A 26,263-nucleotide genomic window follows, 5' to 3' on the forward strand; every position below is an offset into this window, starting at 1 on the left:
TATGGCAACACTTAAAAAAGAATGAAACAAACAAAAAAAAAAAAAAACAGAGCAATATTTCATTATTTGATATAATATTTAACAGCCAAATACGGGACGATACCGTATTTTAAGGGACGGGTGGCAACCCTACCCTCATCAGAAGACTACCCTAGCTTTAGTAGCGTTTATAAAGAGCTCAAACAGTCTTATAATTCATAAATGCACAGAATCCTTACGTCATGTCTACCTACTTGTCCTTGCAGAGGTGCGAGATGTGTGTGCTACCACCTTCGAGCCATGCAACTTTTTCAGTAAATAGTAATTTTCTATCTTTCAGTGATGTCTGTTTAAAAAAAATGTTAGACAATAGAAATATTTTTATTTTAATAACATTAAGTACTTACCATATTTGTATAGCAAATTTAAGCAACAAGGCAGTTTAAAGTGCTTTACATGATAAAAAATAAATGTAATTTAATTTATTTTATTTTAATTTAATTTACTTTCACGTGCGAATCGCGGATCTAAGACAACAAACATTTTCTTGTTGGCGATTGGTGAACTCCGGATTCACCGTTGAAGTATGCGGCTTTCTGATTGGACGCATACGAAAACCCAATCCTCATTGGCTAACGGCAAGGCGGGCGGGTGAACTCAATACCTCAAGGCAGGAAGTAGTTTGTTTGCTAGCCAACATGACGGGGTCATGTTTACCGTGAGTTAGTGGGCTTTAAGTCATTATGGCTGCGGCTGATATGTCCGCCGTGTTGAACATTCTCCGGTCTCTGTATCGGCACATACAGACGCTGGAGGAGTTTGCTGGCAGCATCGAGTTCAAGGAAGGAAAGAAGCCGGTTCTGGTTGAGCAGTCAGACTCGAACCGCTTCAAAACGTTTGTCAGAGGTGTGTTTGTGTGCTTTGATAAGGAGCTACAGCAGAGTCCCAGCTGCAGCGAGGTGAGATGAAGAGGGCACAAAACCCCTCTTCGTTATCGACACATTCTAAATATTGACTACTGGTGGAAGATTAAATGGTGTGTTCCAAAAATATTCATACACTTTGACCTTTTTCTCCATGTAACAAATACATGTTTTAATATTTTTCATGTAATTAAACAGCACAAAGTAGTGCATAACTCAAAAGCTTTGGGTACACAGGACGTTATGTAACTGTGGAAATAAACAGTACTGTGAGAAAGTATTTATATTCCTTTTCAAAGTGGAATATAAATATTCCACTTGAATATTTATATCATGTTTGCATCATGTTTTTGATGCAAAAACGACCTCAATATCATATTGAGAAGTTTGTTTATCCTAATAATGAGTTATTTCATATTGTTGTTAGATTTGCACTCTACCGGAACTCCTGGCTTTTGTTCTCAACACCATGAAAAGGAAAAGAAGAAGAAACGTCCTGGCGCATGGCTACAACCTGCTGGCCCTGCCACAGGAGGACCGGGATGCAGACCACTTTAAATTCCAAGGAGACGTGACCCAAAGTGCTGCCTACGTCCATGGCAGTGACCTGTGGAAGAAAGTCACTTTGCGCCTGGGCACAGACATCACACGATACCTGCTGGAGAGCTGCTCCGTATTCGTGGCGGTGCCTCCTTCGTGCCTTTTCCAGGTGTGCGGCGTCCCGGTGTATGACAGGGTGTCCACGAGCCCACCCTCAAGTGGGTTTCATCTTCAGCTTCGACTTACAGGGCGCAGTTTATCTCAGTTTGGAAGAGATCAAAGGTCACTGCGCTTTAGGAGAAGACAGAAGGTTGAGAGTCTGGCTCAAAGCCAGATTAGGAGAAGAAGAAAGGAAAAAGGGAACAAGAGAAAAAGAAAGAGGGGACTCAATCAGCTGGAGGAGGAGACGGGAACTTCCTCAGGAAAGAGGAGACGGTTAGCAAACACGGAAAGCAATCAGGAGCAAACGGTTGAGGAAAGACAGGCTAGGTTTGTGGAACCAGCAACGTCTAGGAGGAATGTGGAAAATGGGACGACTGGTTTCAAACAGACAATTGAGATGCCAACAACTGAGAGTGGTCCCAGTTGGCGGTCAGGGGCTTTTCCTCCTTTGCCGCCCTCACAATGTTTTATCCGCACGCTGGGATTCCTGTACGGCAGCAGAGGCCTGCACAGCTTCCTTCTCAACAGGAAGAAAAAAAGCGCCAATGGATCCAGAAGGTTACAAGGGAAAGACTTGATACGAGTCGTCTTCTTCGAGGGTTTGATGTATTTGAACGGTTCAGAGAGGAAACCGAAAAAGCTTCCCCAGAGGTTCTTCAACATGGTTCCCCTCTTTAGTCGGCTCTTGCGGCAACACAAGAAATGCCCTTACAGCAAGATCCTGCAGAGGATCTGCCCTTTGGTCGAAGAGCGTAACACGGGACCCGGAGAGCTAAACTCCCTTTTACCTAAACACTGTGCGCCTCATCGGGTCTTCCTGTTTGTCAGAGAATGCCTCTCTACTGTGATTCCACGAGAGATGTGGGGCTCGGACCACAACCGGATTCATTTCTTTGCCAAAGCCAGGGGTTTTCTCCACAGCGGCAAGTTTGAGAGGCTGTCGCTGGCTGAGCTGATGTGGAACATGAAGGTGAATGACTGCGACTGGTTGAAGATCAGTAAAACCGGTAAGTCAGATACGCTCTCTGATTTTTATTTATTTTTTTTGTTATTGATAGGTTGAGAGATGTCTGCAGTTTATACAGGCGAGGGTTCTGTCACACACACACAGTTTAGTCCCTGGAAAGTCCAGTTCATTTGGGAGGTGGGAATGTGCAATTGAGCTCTGATGAGGACCTAAAAACCAAACTCTGGTTTGCCTAAAAGCCGAGGTCTTGGTTTGGTTGAAGTGAACTTTGTCATAGAACTCTGATTGGTGCCGTTTTAGTCGCGGGTCGTGTTTCTGACGTCCTGAACCGTCTCGTCTTACTTGCAGGCCGAATCCCACCCAGCGAGCTAGCGTACCGGACACAGATCCTGGGTCAGTTCCTGACCTGGCTGCTGGACGGCTTTGTCGTGGGTCTCGTCCGCGCTTGTTTCTACGCCACGGAGAGCGTGGGGCAGAAGAACGCCATCAGGTTCTACCGACAGGAAGTCTGGACCAAACTTCAGGACTTGGCTTTCAAGTATGTGCCGAGGCGGTTCTCTGTTTACACCCGAGTTTGGGATACAGAACAGACGGCTTCATTTAAAAATAAAAACTTGTTTTCACAGAGGTCACCTCTCCAAAGGACAGATGGAGGAGTTGTCTCCTGCTCAGGCAGCGTCTCTCCCCAAAGGCACCGTCATCTCCCGACTTCGTTTCATTCCCAAGTCAGACGGCATGAGGCCCATCACACGAGTTATAGGAACGGATCCCAAAACGAGGGTATGCCGGCACTCTTTAGAGACTTCATCTTAGGGAAGTTACAGCCGTAACCTAATTCCTCATACAGTTGTTCCAGGCTCGGGTGCGGGACTTGCTGGACATGCTGAGGGCCTGCGTGCGCTCCACTCCATCCCTCCTCGGCTCCACGGTGTGGGGGATGACGGATATTCACAAGGTGCTGAGCTCTCTGGCACCAGCCCAGAAAGACCGACCGCAGCCGCTCTACTTTGTCAAAGTGAGTCACGACATCTGATGGTTTGGTTTTTCTCTCAAGCCATTGAGAAATACCTGTTTTTGCAAAATGGCAACCAAGGAATATTTTTATTTCAGTGTCTTATTTGTCTAACAGGTGGATGTGAGTGGAGCTTACGAGAGCCTGCCACATGACAAACTCATAGAGGTGATTGGCCAGGCCTTGTGCCCCGTCCAGGATGAGCTCTTCACCATCCGCCGCTATGCCAAGATCTGGGCTGATTCCCACGAGGGCCTGAAAAAGGCCTTTGTTAGACAGGTGCTGCTATTTGGCTTTGTGGATAACAATGCTGTGTGACTAGCTTAGTGCAAGACGGATCATTTTATGGTACAGAAGGATATACAGTTACTTTATGTAGTTGGTTTAGACCCAATGCTCAATTTAATATCATAAATATGAATTGAATGTACTCTTGTCTCATTTGGCTGATTTAATCAACCATTAATCTTTGCAGTAAAAAAATCTTACCAATTATGTTTGTTTCTTCAATCTTAGCAGCTGTTTTTATCTACGTTCTGGATTTTTATAAAACATGTTCATGACCATGCTGAGAAATTTTTTGTATTGTTAGTACAATATTTCTGCTATTTGCATCCCTTGAACTCTATCACATTTTGTCACAACACTTTAGCATACCTGATAGGGGTTTTAGGTGATAGACACATTGTTTTTAAATTTTATTTTACAAAAAAAACAATGTCTAAGAAATGTGGTGCGCACGTTTTTTGTTTTTTTTGGCTATTCTCTCGTCTGGTCTCAGATTCTTAACTGGATAAACTTTGGCTAAGTCAATCTAACACATGTGAATGTGTTGGTATTTGTGGCAAAGTGCAAACTGAACATTTTAGGTTTTTTTTTTTCCTTACTGTAACTTCGAATTAAATTATACACAGTTGGTCTCTAATTTCTAACTGAGTGACTGTTGAAGCACGATATCTGTGTTTCTTTAGGGGCGTTAGGAGAAAGCAAAGCTCACTATAACAGTGTGCCTCACCTTTCACTTTTCTTTTTTGGGGAAAGAAAATGTCTGTTTTCCTTTGCTGTCATCTTTGTTGCCGTAGGCAGACTTTCTGGAGGACAACATGGGATCCACCAACATGAAGGGATTTTTAATGTCGTTGCAGAAGAATGCAAAACTCCACCATGCCATCCTAGTAGAACAAGTAAGACTAGTATTACAATTTTAAACACTTTTATGTTGAGATTAAGATACATTTTTCCACATTAACCTAACATTTTCTCCGTTTTTACAGCATTTCTGCTCTGATCTCCGAGGCAAAGAAGCTTCACAGTTCTTCACCCAAATGCTAACAGGCAGCGTAGTTCAGTACGGAAAGAAGTAAGCCATGCTTATCTCCTTACTAAACATCCTCGTTTGTTTAATACACTCGTTCCAAACCACGACCCTGCGCGTTGCAGGACGTACCACCAGTGCCGAGGGATTCCTCAGGGATCGGTCGTGTCCTGTCTGCTTTGTTGTTTGTGTTACGGCCACATGGAGAACGTTCTATTCAAAGACATCACTAAAAACAAAGGGTAGGGCAGAAACTTCCTGTTGTGGTCCATCTTCTCCAGAAGGGGGCAGTGTTTCTTTATCTCACTTGTTTCTTTGGTTCTCAGGTGTTTGATGAGATTGGTGGACGACTTCCTCCTTATTACTCCAGACCAACATCAAGCACAAACCTTTCTGAAGTACGGCTCATTTTAATGAAACCTCATTTTAATGAAATATTTTTAAACTATTTGTTTTTAGATAAAGCACTCTGATGTACTTAAATGAGTCTGAACTTGAACACTGTGTGCAGGACCTTGCTGGCTGGAGTACCACAGTATGGTCTAATGGTCAACCCACAGAAGGTGGCGGTCAACTTCCAGCTACCAGGAAGTGTGGGCTCCTGTACGGGCATTCGCATGTTGCCTCCTCACTGTCTCTTCCCGTGGTGTGGGCTGCTGCTGGACACCCACTCCCTGGACGTCTATAAAGACTATTCAAGGTGAAACCTGTCGTCATCCGAGTCATTACCTGCAGTCTGTTTGGTTCAAGTTATTGCGCTTTTTGCCTTTCCTTTATGGTTCCTTGTAAACTGTGCAACCTCTTCCTCCATGCACTTTGCACCAACTCGTAAATGACTCCCACGCTAGAATGGAGGATATTTTTTCCTGGCATACAGTGCTTTGCAAAGGTTGTTGGGTTTCTTTTGTTGTTGTTTTTAGATAACAATGAAATGCAGTACTTGTGATGTGAGCACTGAGTTTTTGTAGCAGGGTTTTTGCAGGTTTCACCAACTCATATCTAAGACTTTTTAAGGTTGCTTTAAGTCTGTTATTAATGAAATTCACGACAGAAATGTTCAAAGAAAATCACAAATAAGTTGTGTGGCTTGAACATTGTTTAGCCAACTGGCAATAAAACTCCACTTACCCACCATGGATGTAACAAAAAACATCCATCAGCTAGAGGTAAGTAAAAATGCTAGCTGCATAGCTTTTTACATCCATCGGGGGTAAGCGTAAATTTAGAAAGCTAGCTAGCAAGGATATATTCTTACAACCATGATGGTCGTAAGAAAAGTAGCCAGCTAACTAGATAGCATAGCTAGCTCTTTTACATCCATCATAGGTAAGTGCAAATTTAGTAAGGGTATATTAGTAGCTAGTTACTGGTTGTCAGAACCGTCTCAGAACCGTCTCAAGTCTGTGAGGCGAAGGTACTTGCGCCTCACAGTTTTGCATAACAAAGTCCTGCAAAAAAAGAAAAAAAAGCTTCATAGTATATATGCTTCCATAACAAAGTTTAAGACCTGTGATTAACCTAAACAAGGCCAACTTAGTTTTTTTATTCAGTACATTTAAGGTATTTTAAAGCCTATGTTTTATAAATATAAATGTATGACTTCTTAAGGATGTGTGGACTTAAGAATGTAAGGCACACAAAAGTTTGTCACTGCATTACATTTTAACTCCAAGTTTTCTTTTGAGTTTTTTTCCTTTTTTATATTTTAATTATATATATTTATATTTATATATATATATATTTTATCTCTTACAGCTATGCCGGCCTCTCGCTACGATACTCCATCTCTCTGGGTTCTTTCCATTCAGCTGGACACCAGATGAAGAGGAAGCTGATGGCCATCCTGAGGCTCAAATGTCATCCCCTCTTCTTGGACTTGAAGGTTGGAGATTGAAGCACCTCTTTAAGTCTTAAATCTTATACTCTGATAGATGCTAGCAAAATGCACAGTCAGTAAAAAGCTTGGATTTGTTTTGTTACAGCTGGTTGCAACTTTAGCAATCAAACGAGGCTGGATAGATGTGTGGGAATCTGTATTAATTTCTTTGATTTTGGAAGATCGGAGATTAGCTGATACTTAAGAAACCAATCTGATACACCAATTTCATCGACCGATCTCCCAAAATTTGCCCCCTACAAAATGCCTCATAGGTAGACCTTATCTAAGTCCACTACACACCAGTGAAATGAACAGCCAAACTCTTAATGGCCAGATCCATCCCACAGTTTCACATCTAAGGCGAGAGCCGCTGTTCTCCCCATTAGACCGCGGTCCCACAATCAGTCGAAGCTCTTTCACACCCGCCACATCGAAGTATGGCGAGGAGAGAGATTGTACAGAGTAGGGCTGAAACGATTCCTCGAGTGATTCGAGTACCTCGATTATTAAAATTCCTCGAGGAAAATTGACCTGCCTCGAAGTTTCGTTAATTTATGTTTTATCATTTAGCGCACCGTGTTTCAGCCGGAACATTATTTGCGTTGCGCAGAGCTCTGACTTCCGCCTCTGAGTTGTTGACGGAAGCTACGTGTTAGCGGCATAACGTCCAATCTTCAAGTTCGGCCCGCTGGGATTTTACTGATTGGTGATAATTCCGGGTTTTCATCGTTTTTGTGGGACCAATAAACATCCTTAAAATGACCGGCGCGATGCCGGGAGTTCGGCAGCCTTTCTGCTCCGGAGCTGCTGGTTGAACGGCGGGAAGAAGCTGAGGAGGATTTACACAGGTGAGCGGAGAGACTGAACACGGCGGGCGGCTGAGGGTTGATGCTTACAGGGTAAGAGCAGCTTTACGGACGAACCGCACAATAAACTTATATCATCCCGGTCTGAACAAACGAGAGGAGGAACATGGCTGGTAGATGAGTTTCTGAACGGAGGAGCCGTAAATATCCCGTGTTGCTCCCCTGGTCTACAAAAAAGTAACTGGTAGGGAAACTCAAATGTGGAAAAAATAGACTGATGTTCATATCCGACAGTAACACTGGTGTTATGGAAGATTTACCAATATTTTATTTCATAATTGTTTTTATCCGATTACTCGATGAATCGTAAGAAAAATCTATAGATTACTCAATTACTAAAATAATCGTTTACAACAGCCCTAGTACAGAGCGTTGGACTGGTTTTACTGTAACCAGGCCAACATAAATGCTACATGTTGGCCAGTAACTATCATGAATTTAAACCAACAGGTTTTGACTCTCAGCACATTGTTGACAACAAGACTTGCAGTTCTGCATGAAGCAGGAAATGTACAACGTACAACAGAAACACTCACAGATATCAATCTATTTCTCTCTTTTTGCTTTTGTGCTTGAAAACAATTGTCATTTTAGACCAACTCCCTTGAAGCGGTCTACAGGAACATCTACAAGCTGGTGGTGCTGCATGCATGCAGGTGAAAACAACTGAGTTGCGACTTTCTTTCTGCATTTCTTGTGTTTTTGTTTAGAAATCTTCTTCTGCTACCTCCTGCCTGCATTGTCAGGATTTCTGCATGTTAAGCATGTCAGGAAGGAGACGCATGACTCACCTGCCTTCCCGTGTAAACTCACCAACCTTGACCCAATAGCCTCATTAAGATAATACCGAAACCAAACTAAACTGATATTACCCAATATCTGCTCTGACCTGGAACTTAATTGTTCAGCCTGTCAGTTCCAGAACATACTTATCTGAAGGTAATGTTGGTTTTATTTATTTTTCCAGGTTTCATGTGTGTGCACAGAGTTTGCCCTTTGGTCAAACAGTTGCTAAGAATCCACTTTACTTCCTGCAGATGATCTGGGACTTGGCTCAGTACGCCAATAAGCTCCTCAGGTCCAGCAACAAGGGTATCATTTCCACAAAAACCTAAGAAAAGTGTCAGATTGAGCTCTTCTCTGCTGCATAGTTTCATGTTTTTCTTTTCTTCAGGACTAATTTTAGGCAGTAAAGCCCAGACGGGCACCGTGCAGTACGAGGCGGTGGAGCTGCTTTTCTGTCTCAGCTTCCTGCTGGTTCTCTCCCAACACCGTCAGCTCTACAGGGGCCTGCTGACGCATCTGCACAAACGTTTGTATCCACAGAGAATGATTTTCAAGAAAATTATTATAGTTGATGTTTTAGCATTAACTAGAGTTTAGTGCAGGCCTAAAAAAAAATCCAACACGACCCGTCTACAGGTCCGAACCCGAAACGAACCCAGCACGTTATTTTGATAAAAACTTTACTGCTTTTATTTTTAGAGCAACATTTAGGTAAGCAGTGCAACGTCTCCAGCTTTTTAAACTATAAACTTTTTAAACTCTTTATTGGACATGGGCTTATTAAACTCAGAAGACCTAGTCCAACCCGAACATTAAACAAATCGTTTTGGCCTGACCCGGCCCAAATATCGGGTCAAGTTCAGGTCACTCTAGCATGATGATATTAATAACAGTATAAAAATGTGGTTCTTTTTTGTCATTTCATATATTTTAATCTTAATTTGGGTTGAAGCGATTAATCAGATTCATCAGTCGATGATTGAAATAATCAATAATCATTATAAGTGATCATACTAATCGATTAATCGTTGACTGGATACACACTTAAAAAAATAGCAATTTGCTGAAAAACCAACCCATTCAGAGCAATAATTAAAGCTGTACAAAAAAATTTATATTTAAATTGAATTTAAGATTAAAGAAATCTTTTTTGTAAATATGTTCTACCCAGAACGTCTCAAGTGGCATCGTTTCAACTTCGCCTGCTTCTCCTATTAAGCACCTTTTGCATCCATTTATTAATCAGTTAACCCAAAAAATAATAAGCAGATTAGTCCTGTACTGTGTTGATGCCAAGTCGAGCAGAAAAGGCCGAGAATTTCACTTGTTGAGAAGAAAAATCTATTTTTAGTTGCAAATTAATCCTGTGCTTCAAATGGTCAGGCCTACACTAAAGGAATTATATGTTTTGACATTTTAGGATATAAAATGTTTGATTTCTTATTTAAAAAACAGAATTGAATATTTGTAATTTTTATTGCATGAAATTAAACCAAAGTGTTTAAATGAATATTGAAATGAAATCTGACTTTTTTTATTTGAATAATCGGCAAAATAACTTATAAGGTAATTGATTATTGTTTAGTTGCAGCCCTGAATTTAATACGGCCAAATCAACTTATTTTGAAATCTGTCACAAGTTGAGTCTTTTCTGGTTGACTGAGACCGATTGTTTTAGTCATGAGTGTCCTAGTGAAAGTAAAAACAAACAAAATCCCCCAAACAATCAGACAAGATGATTTACATTTTCATAGAACACTTCTCAAAATTATACCTAATAAAATATTTTAATACAGAGAGAAAGTTTAGTGATTAAGACGAATATGACCAACTTATGATGAAACTTCACAATTCGAAAACTGTTTTTTTTTTTTTTTTTTTACAATTTTTTTTTATACTAAGTTTTATATAACACATCCTGAACATTGCAGCGTTTTCCTTTCAAGTGTCAACAAACAGTAAAATTTCATATCTATCAAAACACGTCAACATTCACAGGAGGTCATAAAAACATCCATCTGTTGCTCTGAGAGTTAAATTCAAACATGACCATGATTTAGTATCAGGAAGATGAAATGTTGTGACAGTTCGTCCTCAACAACAGCAACTAGATCTACATTCAGTTTAACCGGGTTAGAATGAATGAATGAATGAATTTGTAGATTAATACCCAAATGTTTTAAAGTAAGTTTGAGCTTTAGCTTCCACTAGCTCGTTATATCATTTACATGATGTTACTTCCAAATTGCTCTTACTTTTATACAGCACACTCTTCTTTCTTATAAAATCCTGTTTTCTAACTTGTTGGCTAACAAAGTCTTCAATTGGATAATTAAATAAATAGCCACTTTTTCTCGATCTAAGAGGAAAACTAGAGCGCAGCAGGATCTTTCCTGCTAATCTTTGCTGGATTCTCATAAATAATCAATCACTTTTATTTGTTAATTCTGAGGATTTGGGTTTGAACCCTGAGTTAATATTCTTACTTGTATAGCGAAGCAAAAGATGGAACAATAAAGTTATAAGTGAGTGGAACTGTGTCTCCCAAATGTGGGTTTTTACAAAAACTTCTCGCATGCTAACACGCTCTGTTCACCTCCAAAGAAAGGCACCTCTACGGCTTACCATAATGTTTCTTTTCCCCACTCTGTGATAAATATATTGCCTTAGAACTTTGCTTCTCGTGTTGTTGCCAAAGAAAACTGTCCATAAATTACATGAAAGCAGTTATTGCCGTTCCAAGACAGCCCATTGTTTGAAGTGTGAACTACAACTTTCTATAAATACCCGAGTTGCTTTTTATTGCTAGCGTTTATCTGATTTTACTGGATGGATTGTTTAATTGCCGCCTCATCCTCCGCTCTCCTCTTCCTGACAGGGAAGCGCAGTCTGGAGCGACGCCTGGGGGATTTGAGGCTGGCCAGGGTTCGTCAGGCCTCAAACCCCAGGACCCCCATCGACTTCTTGGCCATCCGAATGTAAGCCGCAGCCCGATGCAGGAACTTTTTCACCCTGTGAAGCTGTCCCAGCAGGAATCTACTGACCCCGCGTGTGCTTTTGTGTTTTTTTTCTTTTTTTGTGTGCGTTTTCCGGAACTGACGGGCTAGCGTGACACTCCCATCCCTTCCCCGTTGTCCGACCCCGTTGACGGCTGCGACGCTCTTCCTGAGCGTGGAGCTAGGACTGAGGGACGGTTATGGTTTCCCCAAATGTCATTGGCTATAAATGTCAAAACGAAAACATAAGGGGTTTCTTCTGGTGTTGACAGAGAGGACCTCTAGGAACTGGTGTTTTACTGTCCTGCCAACATGCCAAAGAACCGACGTTTTTATTCCAAACGCATGGAGGAAAACGGTCTTTAGTCATATGGTGTAAAGCATTTAGGAGATAACCCTGCGTCATAAACATGCCCTATTAAACAACAGGCAATCTTGTAAAGATGAATATTTAAACGACACCCAGCTACCATTGCAATCAAGGTTTTACACCTCATCTGTTTGACTGTGGACTTTGGTTTAATCGCGGTGGTAGTTTTCCACATAAAAGCATGACGTCACTGAAGAAAATAGTCAAATACTGTACGCTAAAAACAACAGGATGCTATACTTGTTTTTGTTTTATGCCAATTTCATAAACTCATCCAAGTCCAATTTTTTAAAAAATAAAATTCTGACATTTGGCATTACAGAATCTTTGAAATCTGTTTTTCAAGTAAAAGAATTGAGTCTCTGTTTCAGAACATGTTACACAAACACGCAAAGTATATGAAGGAATCCACGGTTAAATAAAAGTCTTTTCAAGTGTAAAAATTGAAGTGTAGAAATATTTTTTTCTTATTTTACATGTCCAGTTCAAATGCATCTTCACAATCAAATTAATGGGAGTATGACGGGTGACTTGAAATGCTGTTCGTCCGTTAAATGCTTTGTCTGTTTCGTTCCTGTGTTTCGATCTCGAAGGCTTCGTTGCTGTAGGGGTTGGGGCGGGAGACATTGGCAGAAGACTTCTTGATTCCACAGCGGATCAGGTTGTAGACGGCCACCACAGGGATGGAAAGGATGGGGACAACGATGAGGACGACGATTATGCCAAACACCCACTTTGGGTATTCCTTCGTCTCGGTTTCAGGAAAATGTTCCTAAGGAAAAAGAAATACAAAAGTTCAGAAAAAAATGTAGTATACTTTGAAAATAAATGAAGGCACAATGCAGTGAAAAAGCTGTCGATTTGAATGAACTATATTTCTACCTTTTTGATCATAACTACCAGAGCAAAAAATATTGTAGATGACTTTTTTTTCTAAGCTAATTTTCTTCTTAAAGTAGGACATGTGTTGCCCATTACGGTTAGGTAAAGCGGTCTGACACGTACAACATTACCGTTCGTGGCTGTACAAAAACTAAAAGAAAATATCGCGCTTGAAAATTTGGGCTGTTCAGAAATCGGCAAGCTATTTTACTTCCAAAAGAATGAGCGCAGAACTAGCACAGCATAAACAGGACGTGCACTATACGTTTACAGCTAGCTAGCTAGCTAGCTACCCGATGTAGCCTCACTTTGTTTTAGCTGAAAGCAAATGTTTTTATTTGTTGGACTGGATTTGTTTTCTGCTATTATCAACAACAATTTGCTAAGTTGAGTCTGTTAAGTTTTTGTGTGTGTGTATATGCCATATTAAAGTCATTAAAGTAATACTGTAAGTATGATGTAATGCTAGAGTTGACTTGCTTACATAATCTGGGTTCCATGCAGGATATGTTGGATATGCACCAGCCTGGAGAGCCACGTAAGCAACAAAAACCACCAGGAGCATCAATGGACTAATCACCATCCAACACGCCTTCCAGTAGATGTTGGGCCTCCTCCCGGTCATGAAGTAAATGTCTTCACTAAATCTGTCACAGGAAATGGAGATATATGGAAGACAGGATTATGTAATTTGCACAAAAAGTAAGCAACTTTATGCTTGGTTGATTTGTCTTTCCGAACTGATTCTTTGTAGTAATTCTTAAGCAAAGCCTGTTTGTTCCCCTTTCAATGTCACTTCCTAAGGACGTTGTAATGAAAACTTGTCGTTTTTTGTCTATCATTGTCAAAAATCTTTTTGTGGAGGCAATGTCAGTGCAGTGAGACATGAAAATATCCCCTATCTTCCCTTTTTAGGGACCAAACTCGAACCTCCAAGATGTCGGCGCTTTCTCCAAGCAAAGCTGGGATTTCCAGAGACTAACTTCAGAATTTAGAGTGGAGCACAAGGTCAGCTGGTTTTCTTTACCTGAACTCAATTGAACACATTTTTCAGTTTGGGTGTTGGTTTTCATGCCAGTGGAATCACTAGAACTACGTTGGACGACTTGTGGGAAATTTGAATCCAAGAGATGCCATCCCACAATGGCGTGTGACCAAGCTGGTGACTATATGGAGGAGATGCCGGACTATGGTGATAGTGTAAGGTACTCCGACATACCATTGCTGGTCAAAATCACAAACTGTTAAGTTTTCATTTTCTTATTTGACCCATCATCCTATCCAAATACTAGAAAAAGAGTTATTAGTGGAATAATCTTTTTGGCTGTTTCAAACCTATGATGGTGATAAGTTTAATTGCAAGAACAAAGTCATGAGATATGCAGAATAAAGATGCAATATTACTATAAAAAGTTAAATTTCTAGAAAAAAGTTGTTTCAATGAGAAAAAAAAAACTTTGATAGTTATTAAGATCTCTTGTGACCATCTCATGACCACTGATGTTGATGTGTTACAAGATTAGGTATTTTCTTTGACTTTATTCTCATATTACTTAAACTTCATTGTCTTATTTTAATCTCATTATCACTTTATTCTATTTATTCTATTATGGTATTAGTTTGACTTTATTGCCATCCTACTTTACTCTTGTAATTCTTGTAACACTTTGACTTTGTTCTCACAATATTCTGACTTTATTTCAGTAATATTATTCTTGTAGTTTAAAATGTTTTTGTCTTAACCTGGCTCTAATACTTTGTGAATGTATTTTCCTTGCCAATGTGATGTCATTTAAAAGCCAATAAACAGGCCTTGCATTGGTATAAAATTTATCACAAAGAAGCACTGTGGCAATAAAGAAATAATTAACCAAACTCAAATTTCTTTATATTGTACAGTTGTGCAAGATTGTAAATCTTGGGGGATGTGGGGAAATCCTTACGTTTTTATTCCGTGGACGTAAGCGACCCCGACAAGCTCAAAAAATGCGATGACGAGTAGGGGCACAGATCCCACATGGGCGTTGAAGACCTCCACCCAATAGTTACCGGAACCCAGGGTGAAGATGAGGCCAACCAAAAACGACACCAGACAGACTATCGCTAAAGCAGTGAGGGAAATGTTAATTCAGAGAGGGAATTCAGCTCCTCCAGGAATAAGACCAGATACAAGCTGAATTACCTGTTGAAACTTCATGGGGGAGCCACTTTGGGACCAGTTTGAGCTCCTTGAGAGGTGTGAGGACTCCCTCTATGTTGCCAAACATGGAGGACAGTCCCAAACTGAAGAGCATAACGAAGAACAGTATGGCCCAGACCTGGGACCCTGGCATCTCTAAGACTGCCTCTGTGAATACAATGAAGGCCAGACCCGTTCCAGAAGCACTCTTGGAGCGGGAGATTAAAGTCAGGCAGGAGAAAATGCTTCATCATGTACAAAAAGAACGCTTTGTCCTTTACAGGACAAGGAGCAACACAAAGGATCATAGTGGGTGGCATGATTGAACAAGAGGAGTGCAGAAAACACAAGTACCTGATCAAGAAAGTTCTGCAGATCACAGACCCTTAAGGGCAAAGAAGCTATGTCTCCTGGATGTGTCAGATTTAAGTAATCATACCACTGGTCATAGTTTTCCAATGTCATGTTTCGTTCTGCGATGTCAAAGTGGTTAGTCAGAGTCAGGATGTTCCTGTAGACGAGATTAGAGATGCTATTTCTACAAATTTCACTGGACCACACTTCATTGTCAGAAGAGACAACCACAGATATCCATGCAAACATACTGTTCTAGACAGGTGTTGAAGTTAGTTCTGGCTTTGAACCCCAGGATGGAAAAAATGGGAATGGATGCATAGAGGGACGTGGCACTGTTTGTTATTCCCACAACAAGAGCATCTCTCTCACAGTCGTTCCTAAAAGTCAAGAAAAAGAAATAAAGCGGAGGTCCAATATCTGCTTCTCAACTTGATCGGGTGTTTGATGCCTCACCTCTCCGCATTATAGCTGGAGAATGCTATTAGACCTCCGAAAGCCACAGAAAGAGAGAAGAAGATCTGGGTTGCAGCGTCTAACCAAACCTGGGGACTCTTAAGTATTTCCCACTGCAGCAAGGAGAACGACATCAATTACATCTGGTTTTTGTTTTTGTCTAGGACACGAAGCATGTTATGTCAGGGGCAAACTCACGTCAGGAGTGAAGAGGTACACCAGCCCATCAGTAGCTCCAGGCAGAGTTAGGGCCCGGATCAGGAATATGGTCAGAACCAGGTAGGGGAATGTGGCCGTCACATACACAGCCTGGAAAGGTTCAAAACGTCTCGATAAGAGAGTCTGGTTTTCTTTTAAGTCAAAGGTAGTTGTTTATTCATCAGCAGTAGGCATGGAACGCTATCAGATGACCTTTAGTCAATTACCATAATTTCATTGTTTCAGGGGGGGGGGTTACATGGCATTTATTAACTGTTTGATTTTATAGTGATCTAAAAATATTCTAGAGATTTTAACTGACTGGTGTGGGTACAAAGCAACCCCCAAGCTATGCCAAAATGATATTTGAAATCCAAAGTGTCACAATGAGAATGTGAGGATGCTCTCAACCCAATTCACATACAGTATGTGAATTTTTTCATGTATTTGATTAACACTCCTGGTTGTTTATGGAAGTGTTGAATTATTCTGTATCTTGTTCATTCGTTTGTTGTATATTTGCAGTTTTCTAAGAGTTTTCTGGATAAAAAAATTAGGAGCGAAACTCATGAGTTTAGTTTTCACCCACTTAAAAATAAGAGCATGAGTGTAAATGACTACGACTTGGAAGAATTTTTAACGGCGGATAACCGAAGCTTCAGCGCAGATGTCAAGCATTATTCAACTGAAAGTTCACAAAATAGCAAAATAAATCAGAATTTAATCGTATAAAACAATCAAGAGGAAGCTAACTGCTAAATGTTCTCAAAATTAGCAAAAAAAATGCTAATGCACAAAATTAGCTCCGGAGTTAGCCCATTAGCGGACGTGTGCCCACCACTGGAAAATGAAGAAAACTACAAAGGTACAAATTGGCGAAGGGGTAAAATAACTAGCATGTAGTGTGGTAGAGTATCACTGAGAGCAGAAAAGCTGGTATTTAGTTGAGGAAACAGCTCAGTAACTTTCCTGCAAGTGGCACACTTCTCGTAGTTTCCTCACTGTATTTTTAAACCAGAGTTACATTAGCAAGAGTAATTCAATTGTTTCCATGAAATGATTGAAAATATTTCGACAGGTTCTCTAGAATCTCATAAAATTGTGAAACCTCGACTTTTTAAAACCTGGCTATGCCTTGGTGGTACCAGTTAGCAGCCCCTGCTAAAGCACAGATTTTGTGTGCTGACCTTTCCCATGGAGTCGAGGCCTCTGATGAAGCAGATGTAGATGACAAGCCAGGCTGTGGCCAGAGAGATGACCATCCACCACTGCAGCGAGCCGCTGATCTCGATGTCTTCGGTGAGGTTCAGCGTCTCGCGGTACCAGAAGTAATTCACCGAAGTGCTTTTCTCACACTCTGAGCTATAGCCTGTTGGAACACACCACACCACACCACACCCTTAAGACAATACCTGGGATATTTATATATATATATATATAACAAAACCTTTAGATTATCTTTTACTTAAAATTACTTGTGATTTTCTTACAGGACAGGTTTAAAAGAAAACACATTTAAATCAATAACTCTTGGTGTCATAAAGCAGTTCACATGCCAGTATAATAAATCCATCAAAAATAATTCCCGCTCAAAGATTGATGGTTAACTCGGCCGTTAAGTGGTAATCCCTAACTTTAGTTTTCAGCTTATACGATCTTCTCAAAGCAAATTCCCCCACCCTCTCGGACAACTTCCTCTGGCTCCACTGTGCTTTAACATTCCTGGTGAATCGTTATTCTTTTATTGTTATTACACTACGTTCAATAAAATGCATCGAAAGCAGCAACACAACACCAAGGTGGACCTTTTTTTGTTGTTGTTTTTTTTTCCCTCTCACCTGTTTGGTTAGCATTCAAAGGACACTGGCTCCACGGCAGCGGGTTTTGAAAAGAGTTAAAGAAGTACCAGAGCACCCAGGCTATGATGGTGTTGTAGAACAAGGAGACCAGGAAAGACACCACCATGGAGGCAATGCCTGAACACAAGGGGAAAAACAAGTCAGTCGGAGGGAAGTTTTCCAAAGGAGCCTGAGGAAACAGTGTAGCCGTACAAGAGACAGGCTTTCATACCACAAGTGAACAACTTCTTATCAAACTTATTGTAATTTTTCAAAGAGCTACTATCAAAATGTGCAACATTTGGCTTGAAAACGTTTGATCGTAGTAGTTGGCTCAAACAAGCAATAAGCATTTTCAAGCTTCCTAATGTATTTAAGGTTAGTTAACCTAAAGGTTTATCAGAACCAGAAATCATTGCTAGAACTAAAACACACAATGGACATGGTTATATCTAACGTTCTTTTAATTATTAATTAACTCATATATAATATATATTAGACAAGTAAGTGATTAGGTTAAGGTATTTCTGTAATTTACCTTGGGGTAAAGTTTCAGTCATAATCATCTTAAGTCAGCAGTGTCCAAAATCATAAACTTATAAGGGAGAGAAAAAAAAACAAACAAAAAAAACTTTTTTTTTGGCTCAATTTAAAATAATAATACAAAAAATAAATTACGTCTATTTTCCGGGATGAGAATATAATTTGGTTCACTCTTTCAAATTATGAAAATATCATTTTCATAATAAAAATAACTGATCATAAAATACAGTCAAATACTGTATTGTATCTGAGCTTATTTGACAGCACTCAATAAATTCATTAAAATCAGATTTGAGTGCATTAAAATGTTATTGAGAAAAAGTCACTTATTTGTTGAATGCCAAAGGAGTGATGAATACTTTGCATCAAACGTTATTTTTACAGTGTCGACAAAAAAAAGAAAAAAAGAAAAGTACATTTTTGGGTAAAAAGTTTTCACATTGCTGCCACGGGGCCACACAAAATCAGCAGAGTGGCCCCAGCTCACACTTTGGACAAACCTGCCTTAAAATGGTTTCAAAATTTTAACTCCACAAAACGAACAAATACTAAGTAAGGACGCATCCCTCAGGATTAGGAGCTGAACTTCCACCCACCGACTCCTCCCAGCACTGGAGAGATGCCGTTCCAAACACCGATGCTGCCCATGCGGAGCCGCTGTCCGATCGCCAGCTCCAGGTAGAGCAGGGGGAGGCCCTCGAACACCAGCGCAATCAGGTACGGGATGAGGAATGCACCTGGTAACACCAATGAAACTGAGACCTCAAGGCAAGGAGGCGTTCTACAATAAATCATAACAACTCTGATATGTTTTAGCAGAAGTATGTTTTGTTTTAAACATGAGCTTTTTCCCTTTTTATTTGATTTTTTCAAAGAGATTCTCTGAGAAAGCTGTAGATTTGTAACCAAGAATTCAAGAACACTTCAATGCCTATGTGACTGGCTAATCATTTTGAGGCAGTTATACAAAAACCCAAGAGTGTCAAATCCCCCCCTGTGCGAATCTAAATCTCAGAGTCAATATGTAAAGTTGATAGAGGCTGAGCACCTTTTACTGGAAATGCCTGCTTACACAACTTCACCTGTTCTCTGGAACTCTGTAGCTTTTAACATACCACCCTGGGAACTATGAGGAAGTAAACACAGAAGCTGGGTGCATTGATCCGAACACCTTTCCTCCTGATGTCAGAAATCCAGACAAGCATGAGAACGACATGAGGAACTCAAAGGCAGCATCCTCACCCCCTCCGTAGATCTGGCACAGGTAGGGAAACCGCCACACGTTTCCAATCCCGACCGCAAAGCCAATGCATGTCAGCAGGTACTGGACCTTGTTGTCCCACTTGGGTCTCTCCTCCGTACCAGGATTCTTTGCTTCCCCCATCCTTGGATAACGCAAATAACAAGAAGGCTCAGCTGTTGTGTTAACCCAGGTCCTGTTCTCTCATCCAGGTAGTTCTGATTTGGTCCAGAATTCTCCCGCGCTCAGTCCAGAGCCGTCTTGTCAGAGTGATGCCCGGAGCTCCTCTCCCTGTCCTTTATCTGACTCTCCTCCAATGGAACCACTACTTCTGACTCAGGAGCAAAGCTTTTTATTGGATGCTTTTTTTTAATGGTGAAATCAGGTCACAAACAGAGGGAGTGAGAGCACCCAGCACCAGTGATTTAGTGGTAAAGCCTCCCTCCGTGTTTGAAATGGGAGTGTTCCCAGCTAATTAATGGATAACCTGGTGGTGCTGTGCGCTGCAGCGGGCCACAGGGAAAAGCGATGACACAGAGGCATCGTGACGGCAGCTCTTCCTGACCGTGAGCCGCGTCTGTGCACATTCCCGACTCGGTCGGGTACATTCCGACCGAGTCGGGAATGTAACACCAAAAAAAAAACAAAAAAAAACACTTCACACAAATGAGGTAATTTTAAATTTACATTTTTTTTCTAAGGTCGTTACTTTTCCCACTCACGGCTAATCGGTTCAGCAGGCTGCAGTACAGGACGAGTTGTAATTGCGTGCTGTGGTTTTGCAGATCAGAATGTCCAATCCGTTGAAGCAGCTGTTGCTACTTTATGTACATGTGCAAGCAGGAGGAACAAAAAAGCTGTCATCTTGTGTTACTTTATGACCAATGGGAATTTAGATATCCGTTTTCAGGTTAGATAAAAATGTCACTTTTTAAACTTTTTACTCATGCCTTTTTTTTTTTTTAGTTCCTGTGTAATAATAATAAAAAAAAAGGAAAAAAGCATAATTCTTGCCTAGGTGATAAAGCTGCTAAGTTTTTACTAGTGTAATAAAATGTAGGATACACAAAGCTGTAAAATGCATTATGAGATGCATAAAATGGTGGAGTGATCAGTTGTGGTCAACCCTCAATTACTCGTTGCAAACATTGGCAGATCTTGCATGAATGCAGATGATCAAACATCCACTTCTCAACCTGTGGATTTAGCTTTGAATCAAAAGCTTCACTAAAATACCAACATTAGAATCAGTGGTTAAGGTAACTGTGCTTGTGACGCCCCCCACCCACCCCGCCCAAGGCTATTCCACCCTGGGAGGTGAGCCATATCCACAACCACGACTGTCTGCGTCTCTCCCATAGTAGCACAGCAGTTAGATTTAAACAAAGAATGGGGTTTAAGTCAGTAAGTTAGAACAAAATAAGGAGTTGGTAAAGCCTAATCAATGAATTAAGAAGGAAAAAATAAATGATTACCACAAAAGTTCCACCAGGAATTATTTTAACTTCCACATGCTGAAATTTCGATCTTTTTAATTTCGCCTACGAGGCTCAACAGCCTCTACTGTTTTGTTATCAAAATCGGATAATTAATCGGTAACCTCCACATTTGGCACTCAATGTCTTGATATTTTCTGTCTGTAGCTCGGCTGTAATAAATGTCGGACTTTCACAACAAGCCGTTTTATGTCAAAATTGTGCAAATTGCTTGTAATTTTCCATGTTCTGGTTGTCATGGTGTCTCATCTGGGTGAGTTATTCTTTGGTCCACGTTGCCTCGTATTTTATTGCAGACCAATGTGAAAATGTTTAACCATGGCTGTGTTTGTTTTCTTTTCTCTCTCTATCTCTCTTTTTTTTTCTTTTTTTTTTCACTTTGCTTTCAAAGAACCAGAAACTGGTGTCGGCCAACAACCGTGTGCAACACATTGAGAAGATCGGTTGTTTTGGAGTAGGTTTTTCCCAGTTCTGTTCCCTGAACTTTTGGTTCTTTTCTCTCTGCGTGTTTTTCTGCAAATAATGTTGCAAAATTTGTGGCTAAAAAGGTGTCGCAAAAATAACCAAAACTTTTTCTCCGAATGGAGTGGATACGCTAACAGACAAAAAGAGAAGAAATTCCAGGCTGAAAACATCTGCTGCTGATGCATTCTTCAGTTCGAATGTGTTTCATTACTGGGGGGGGAATAATCCAACATTGATGAGACAATATTTTTTCCCCCCCACACAATTACATGTATGATGTTCAGAAAATTTTATGCAATTGAAATAACTGTGGCATGTATTTATTTTTACATTTTTAAATTGCTCATAGTGTCTAGGAACAATCCAAAACTTTTAAGGTGTAGCACAGGGGCCCCATCTAGTTTAGCCAAATTTCCAGATGTGTGTTGATCTCTACAACTGAGAAAATGCCTACAAGAAAATAGCTTCTTACCCACATTGCCATATTTAAGGAAATTGAAGGACCCAACTGCAGACAGGAAGTAGGCAATGTCATGAGGAAGAAGATTTATTAACAAAAACCAGAAAACGAGCTTACAAACATTAGGAAGAACACAGAACCATAAACTCAGATAAATAAATAAAAACTCCAGTGAGGAGTGATGGAAAATTTGAGGATGAGAAATTCAAAAGCAATGATTACCAATGCAAGGAAGGGGGAAGTTGAATGAACTCAATGAGTAACAGCTGTGTGGGGAGCATGAGTAGGAGGAGCAGGGGGGAAATGATTAAAACGTAAACACTTCAGAACAGGAAAAATACTGGGAATCACTCACGGAACGTGACTGGGACGACAAAAACAGAAAACGACAAGCAGAACTTGAACTCCAAGGGATCATGAGATAAACATGCAAATATGAACAGTCGAGAACCTGAACATGTCCTAACACCAGGATGGTGAAGGAGATGAAAAAAAGACATGTGGAAGGCCTATAGAGTCATCAATAAATGTAACAGGAATTTTATTTTAAATATGCCTGATTTTTCTACATCAAACAGTTCCTGTAAACCTTTCATAATTAATTCAGTACTTTCTGTTTCTACATTTTATTAGATTTCCTTAAGGTAGATGCAAAAGTTAAAGTATAAGAATACACGAATTTCACAAATCTTACAATGTTCAGGAAAGTTCAACCACTTTAAGTTTTTTTTTAACTTCAGCACATACTTGAAAAGCTGGAGTCAGATTTAACAGGAAGATGGGTGAAGCTAAGTACAAATGCACACCACACTGCTCAGATTTTTGTTTTATTGGAAGATCAATGTTTTAAAACCACGTTTCATTTTATGTTGTAGTTGATGATCAAATATTTTCTCACTCATAACAACCAAACCAGTTTTTTGCTTTATGTGTGGAAATTTTTCTCCAGACATGTTTGCTAAAATATCATATTTAGAAATGGTGATTTTTGCTTGTAGGTGCATATTTTTTTGTTATGGACAAAATAGCATGGATCTTTTGTATTCTCCTGATAACATTTATAGGAATTAGATTAAATTTCTTTACTGCACGGACTCGTGATGATCGGAACCTTTTGAACACGGTGTGTTTGAACGGGGAAAAACCGGATATTTCCTTGATATGTCTTTAAGCTCAATAGTTTTTTTTTAAATTATTGAACACGCCAAGTGTCAATTTTCTCATTTTGATGGAGAATGTTGGCAACAATTAGCCAGATTTACCAAGTTAGCTCTGATAAATGCTCACATATGGGAGCCTTTTGTGCTACGGAAGGAGGAAATATAGAGATGTCAGAGCTTTAAATTTGTTTTATTTTTCTGTTTAAAGACTGATCTATTGTTCAATTTCTTACATCATCAGATTATTTCACATGTAACATTTCATATTATAAATGAAATATTCCACCAGTGGAACTAGCAATTATTTTTTTTATCAATATGAATGAGTTATTGACTTAAACAAGCTTCCATATCTTGCTCAAAAGTTGCTTATTAATCAGTTTTGTCTTATTTTAAGTGTACTAGGATATTTTCACTAGAAACTGGACAAAGAACATACTTGGTAAAATTTTGCCCTCAAATGATGTAAATTCAACTTTACTGATCCCAAAGGGAAATTAATGTTGTTATAAAGATTTGATTAATGATAACATAACATAAACCATGAATTTCAGTGTTTAAATTCAAACTAATCAAACTCAATTTCGTAGAAAATAATCCTAAATAATAACTAATTAACATGGATTTTGACCACAAAAATAGTCCAATAATGGTAAGGCTGAACAATATTACAATATCAGGAAATAAGCGTCTTATATCCGTCTGTATCAATACTTTTTGGTTAGTTTTTCTGTTCTAAATATTTTGAATACTTTCCTGTTTTACCCATAGTTTTCATACCACAATGTTTTTTTTTAATAGTTTTTTTTTTAATTTCTAAGCAGCTATGAGGAATGAAGGCAAAACCAGAAACTGCTGCTGCGCAAGTGACTCATGTTGCTAGATAACCAAAGAATGAGTGAGTTGCTAGGTAACCAAAGAATGAGTGAGTTGCTAGGTAACCAACGAGTGAGTGAGTTGCTAGGTAACTAAAGAGTGAGAAAGTTAGTTGAGTCCAGGAACAAGGGAGGACCCAGCTGAGGTCACAGAGCGCCAGACTGAAGGGGGGAACAGCTTAATGATAACTCTTACAGCTACAGACGGATCATAGCTATAAATGTAGCTATAATAGCTACATTTACGAGGAAATGTATTTTTAAATTGAATTCATACATGGTGACCCATGTATGAATTCAATTCATACCTGGGTATGAATTGAATTCATACCCATCCACTAATATTTAAATATTAGTGGGGACTACTGATGTTAGGTCGGCAGTCATTCAGGTCTGTCACTGTGGAGCGCTTGGGGACAGGGACAATAGTGGTGGTCATTAAGTGGGAGAGGACAGATGACAGTAACAGTGAGGTGTTGAAGATGTCTCAGACAGTTGATGTACACAGTCCCTCAGAACCCTCCCTTGTCGGGGCCTGCAGCCTCACAGTGGTTGATTACCTGGAAGGACTTCCTCACATCTGTGGTCACACAGAGAGGCATGTCACCAGGAGGTGGTATTAGTCTGGTGCTGAGGGGGGTGTTAAAATGCTCAAAGCGGAAATAGGACTTAAGTGCATTTGGCAGTGAGGGGTTAGGTGAGGCTAACGCTAAACCTAGGGCCGCTTCGAGAAGCGACCCTAGGTCGCTTCGAGAAGCGACCCTAGGTCACTTCAGATATCCTAAAGCGACCTAGGGTCAGCTGTCCTGAACGCCAGCATTCCTAGCTTTCAACAGAGCTTTCACCTCAACATTCAGCCAGGGTTTCTGGTTCGGGTAACAGGTTACTGTCCTGGTGGTGGTGATATCATCAGCACATTTGGAGACGAAGCCAAGAACAGAGGAGGTGTATTCCTCCAGGTCCACCTTTCCCTCATAAGGAGCCACCTGTCTTAAGACTTGCCAATCTGTGGATTGAAAACAGTCCTGGGGCATAGGCTGCATTCCTGGGCCACACAGTGACTTCTTCCTTGGCCTAATCCGTGTCATCAGCGGACGATATGCTGGCACCAGCAGGATGGAGATGTGATTGGAGAGGCCAAGATGGGGGCGAGGAAGAGCTCTGTGCGCACCGTGAATGTTAGAGTACACACAATCCAGAGTGTAAGAAGGATGACACGCCGGTAAAAACTGAGCAGAGTGTCCGTCAGTTTCACATGGTTAAGTCCCCTGCAACCACGTAAAATGCCTCCGGGTGCTTCATCTGCAGTGAGCTAATGGTGTCATACAGCTCCTTTGATGCTTCGTTGCCGTTAGCACCAGCGGAATGTAAATAATGGTGACGAACACCGCAGTAAACTCCCGAGGCAGATAGTATGACTAACAGCTTTTAACCAGGCCACAGTTCGTACACCAACCTTCATTCACTTACATACACTGCCCTCCTCCCCGTGTTTTTCCTGACCGTTGGTCGCAGTCTGCTTGGCATAACTGAATACCGTTTATCTGGAAGGCTAAGTCTGGCATGTTGCTGTTATGCCAGATTTCCATTAGGCAAAGAACGGCACAGTTCTTCATCTCTGCAGAAACTCTTAACCTCAGATCTAACAAATCCACTTTCTTACCCAATGAGCGGACATTGGCCAGAAAGAGGGTCGGAATTGGTGGCTTCCTAGGCATCAGCTGGGTCAACACCCCCACCCGTTTCCCATTCTTCTGTTTTTGGGCACAATGTTTCCTTTTTACTGTTGGACCTCGCACCCTGCTGTCCAGTCCATTGTCCTCAAGTGCGGATTTCGGCCTTGGTGATATGTTACCAGTTGAACTGTGTACATCAGCTAAGCACAGCTGCATTCAGACTAAAGTTTGTTTTTATTCAAACTTCAGAAGTTTTCTAGTTGTCCTGCTGAGGTAGTGACATCAATTTGTGACATCAATTTGTGACATCACGCAAATTGATGTCACGAAGAGAATTGTCTCCTAAAAAGAGATTGAATGTGAAAGTTTTTCAAGATAAAAAGGCAATTCCTAACAGAGAAATGAAGAAGATTAAGCAGCTTTTTGATTTGTCCAGACAAAAAGGATCGAGAATTTGTGAGAGGAGTAACGAGTCGTCTTCTCATTCCCAGAATAAATCACGACCGACGTTAGCTAGAGAGGCAGAGAAGCTTGAACGGATCTTGAGAAAAGTCAGCGTGATATCTCTTGAGAGACAGACACTGAATAAAACAATAGAGGACATGAAGATTCAAATTCCAAACATGGAACAAGCTCTATATGAAAA

General features: G+C 40.5%; 2 protein-coding genes and 1 long non-coding RNA gene across 4 annotated transcripts; 2 read left to right on the top strand and 1 right to left on the bottom strand.

The window, feature by feature from the left end:
• The first annotated feature begins 643 nt into the window (after window positions 1-643).
• On the top strand, window positions 644-12,238 carry tert (telomerase reverse transcriptase). Its single transcript, XM_008421492.1, has 17 exons — window positions 644-938; window positions 1,330-2,611; window positions 2,920-3,109; window positions 3,198-3,351; window positions 3,419-3,586; window positions 3,701-3,862; window positions 4,666-4,767; window positions 4,858-4,943; window positions 5,024-5,140; window positions 5,225-5,296; window positions 5,410-5,598; window positions 6,654-6,780; window positions 8,238-8,299; window positions 8,611-8,735; window positions 8,818-8,955; window positions 11,308-11,407; window positions 11,537-12,238. Exons 1-17 carry the CDS (start codon window positions 723-725, stop codon window positions 11,652-11,654), a joined length of 3,408 nt encoding a protein of 1,135 aa, XP_008419714.1. The 5' UTR covers window positions 644-722; the 3' UTR covers window positions 11,655-12,238.
• Window positions 12,089-19,883, bottom strand: slc6a18 (solute carrier family 6 member 18). Its single transcript, XM_008421491.2, has 12 exons — window positions 19,488-19,883; window positions 18,842-18,982; window positions 17,703-17,840; window positions 17,052-17,233; window positions 15,865-15,975; window positions 15,667-15,779; window positions 15,462-15,590; window positions 15,211-15,367; window positions 14,860-15,064; window positions 14,621-14,780; window positions 13,162-13,324; window positions 12,089-12,567 (listed from the first exon to the last, which is right to left on the bottom strand). Exons 1-12 carry the CDS (start codon window positions 19,627-19,629, stop codon window positions 12,346-12,348), a joined length of 1,863 nt encoding a protein of 620 aa, XP_008419713.1. The 5' UTR covers window positions 19,630-19,883; the 3' UTR covers window positions 12,089-12,345.
• On the top strand, window positions 12,450-14,510 carry LOC103472106 (uncharacterized). Of its 2 annotated transcripts, XR_534810.1 has the most exons (4): window positions 12,450-12,534; window positions 13,182-13,379; window positions 13,593-13,685; window positions 13,756-14,510. It is a non-coding gene; the product is annotated as an uncharacterized LOC103472106 (long non-coding RNA). The 2 variants fall into 2 exon arrangements; XR_534809.1 differs by having other exon boundaries at window positions 13,593-14,510.
• Window positions 19,884-26,263: the final 6,380 nt, after the last annotated feature.

This window comes from Poecilia reticulata, linkage group LG11 (genome assembly GCF_000633615.1).
Source record: "Poecilia reticulata strain Guanapo linkage group LG11, Guppy_female_1.0+MT, whole genome shotgun sequence".
NCBI classification, from domain to species: domain Eukaryota; kingdom Metazoa; phylum Chordata; class Actinopteri; order Cyprinodontiformes; family Poeciliidae; genus Poecilia; species Poecilia reticulata.

Bases quoted from the DNA above. Each gene is read 5' to 3' on its own strand.
- tert (XM_008421492.1), top strand. From the start codon at position 723: ATGGCTGCGGCTGATATGTCCGCCGTGTTGAACATTCTCCGGTCTCTG. The intron at 3,863-4,665 runs GTGCTGCTATTT...TTGTTGCCGTAG, and splicing joins AAAAGGCCTTTGTTAGACAG to GCAGACTTTCTGGAGGACAA. The intron at 4,944-5,023 runs GTAAGCCATGCT...TGCGCGTTGCAG, and splicing joins GTAGTTCAGTACGGAAAGAA to GACGTACCACCAGTGCCGAG.
- slc6a18 (XM_008421491.2), bottom strand. From the start codon at position 19,629: ATGGGGGAAGCAAAGAATCCTGGTACGGAGGAGAGACCCAAGTGGGAC. The intron at 17,841-18,841 runs GTGGGTGGAAGT...CCTTGTGTTCAG, and splicing joins TCCAGTGCTGGGAGGAGTCG to GCATTGCCTCCATGGTGGTG. The intron at 15,976-17,051 runs GTCAGCACACAA...GAACCTTTCCAG, and splicing joins GCCTCGACTCCATGGGAAAG to GCTGTGTATGTGACGGCCAC.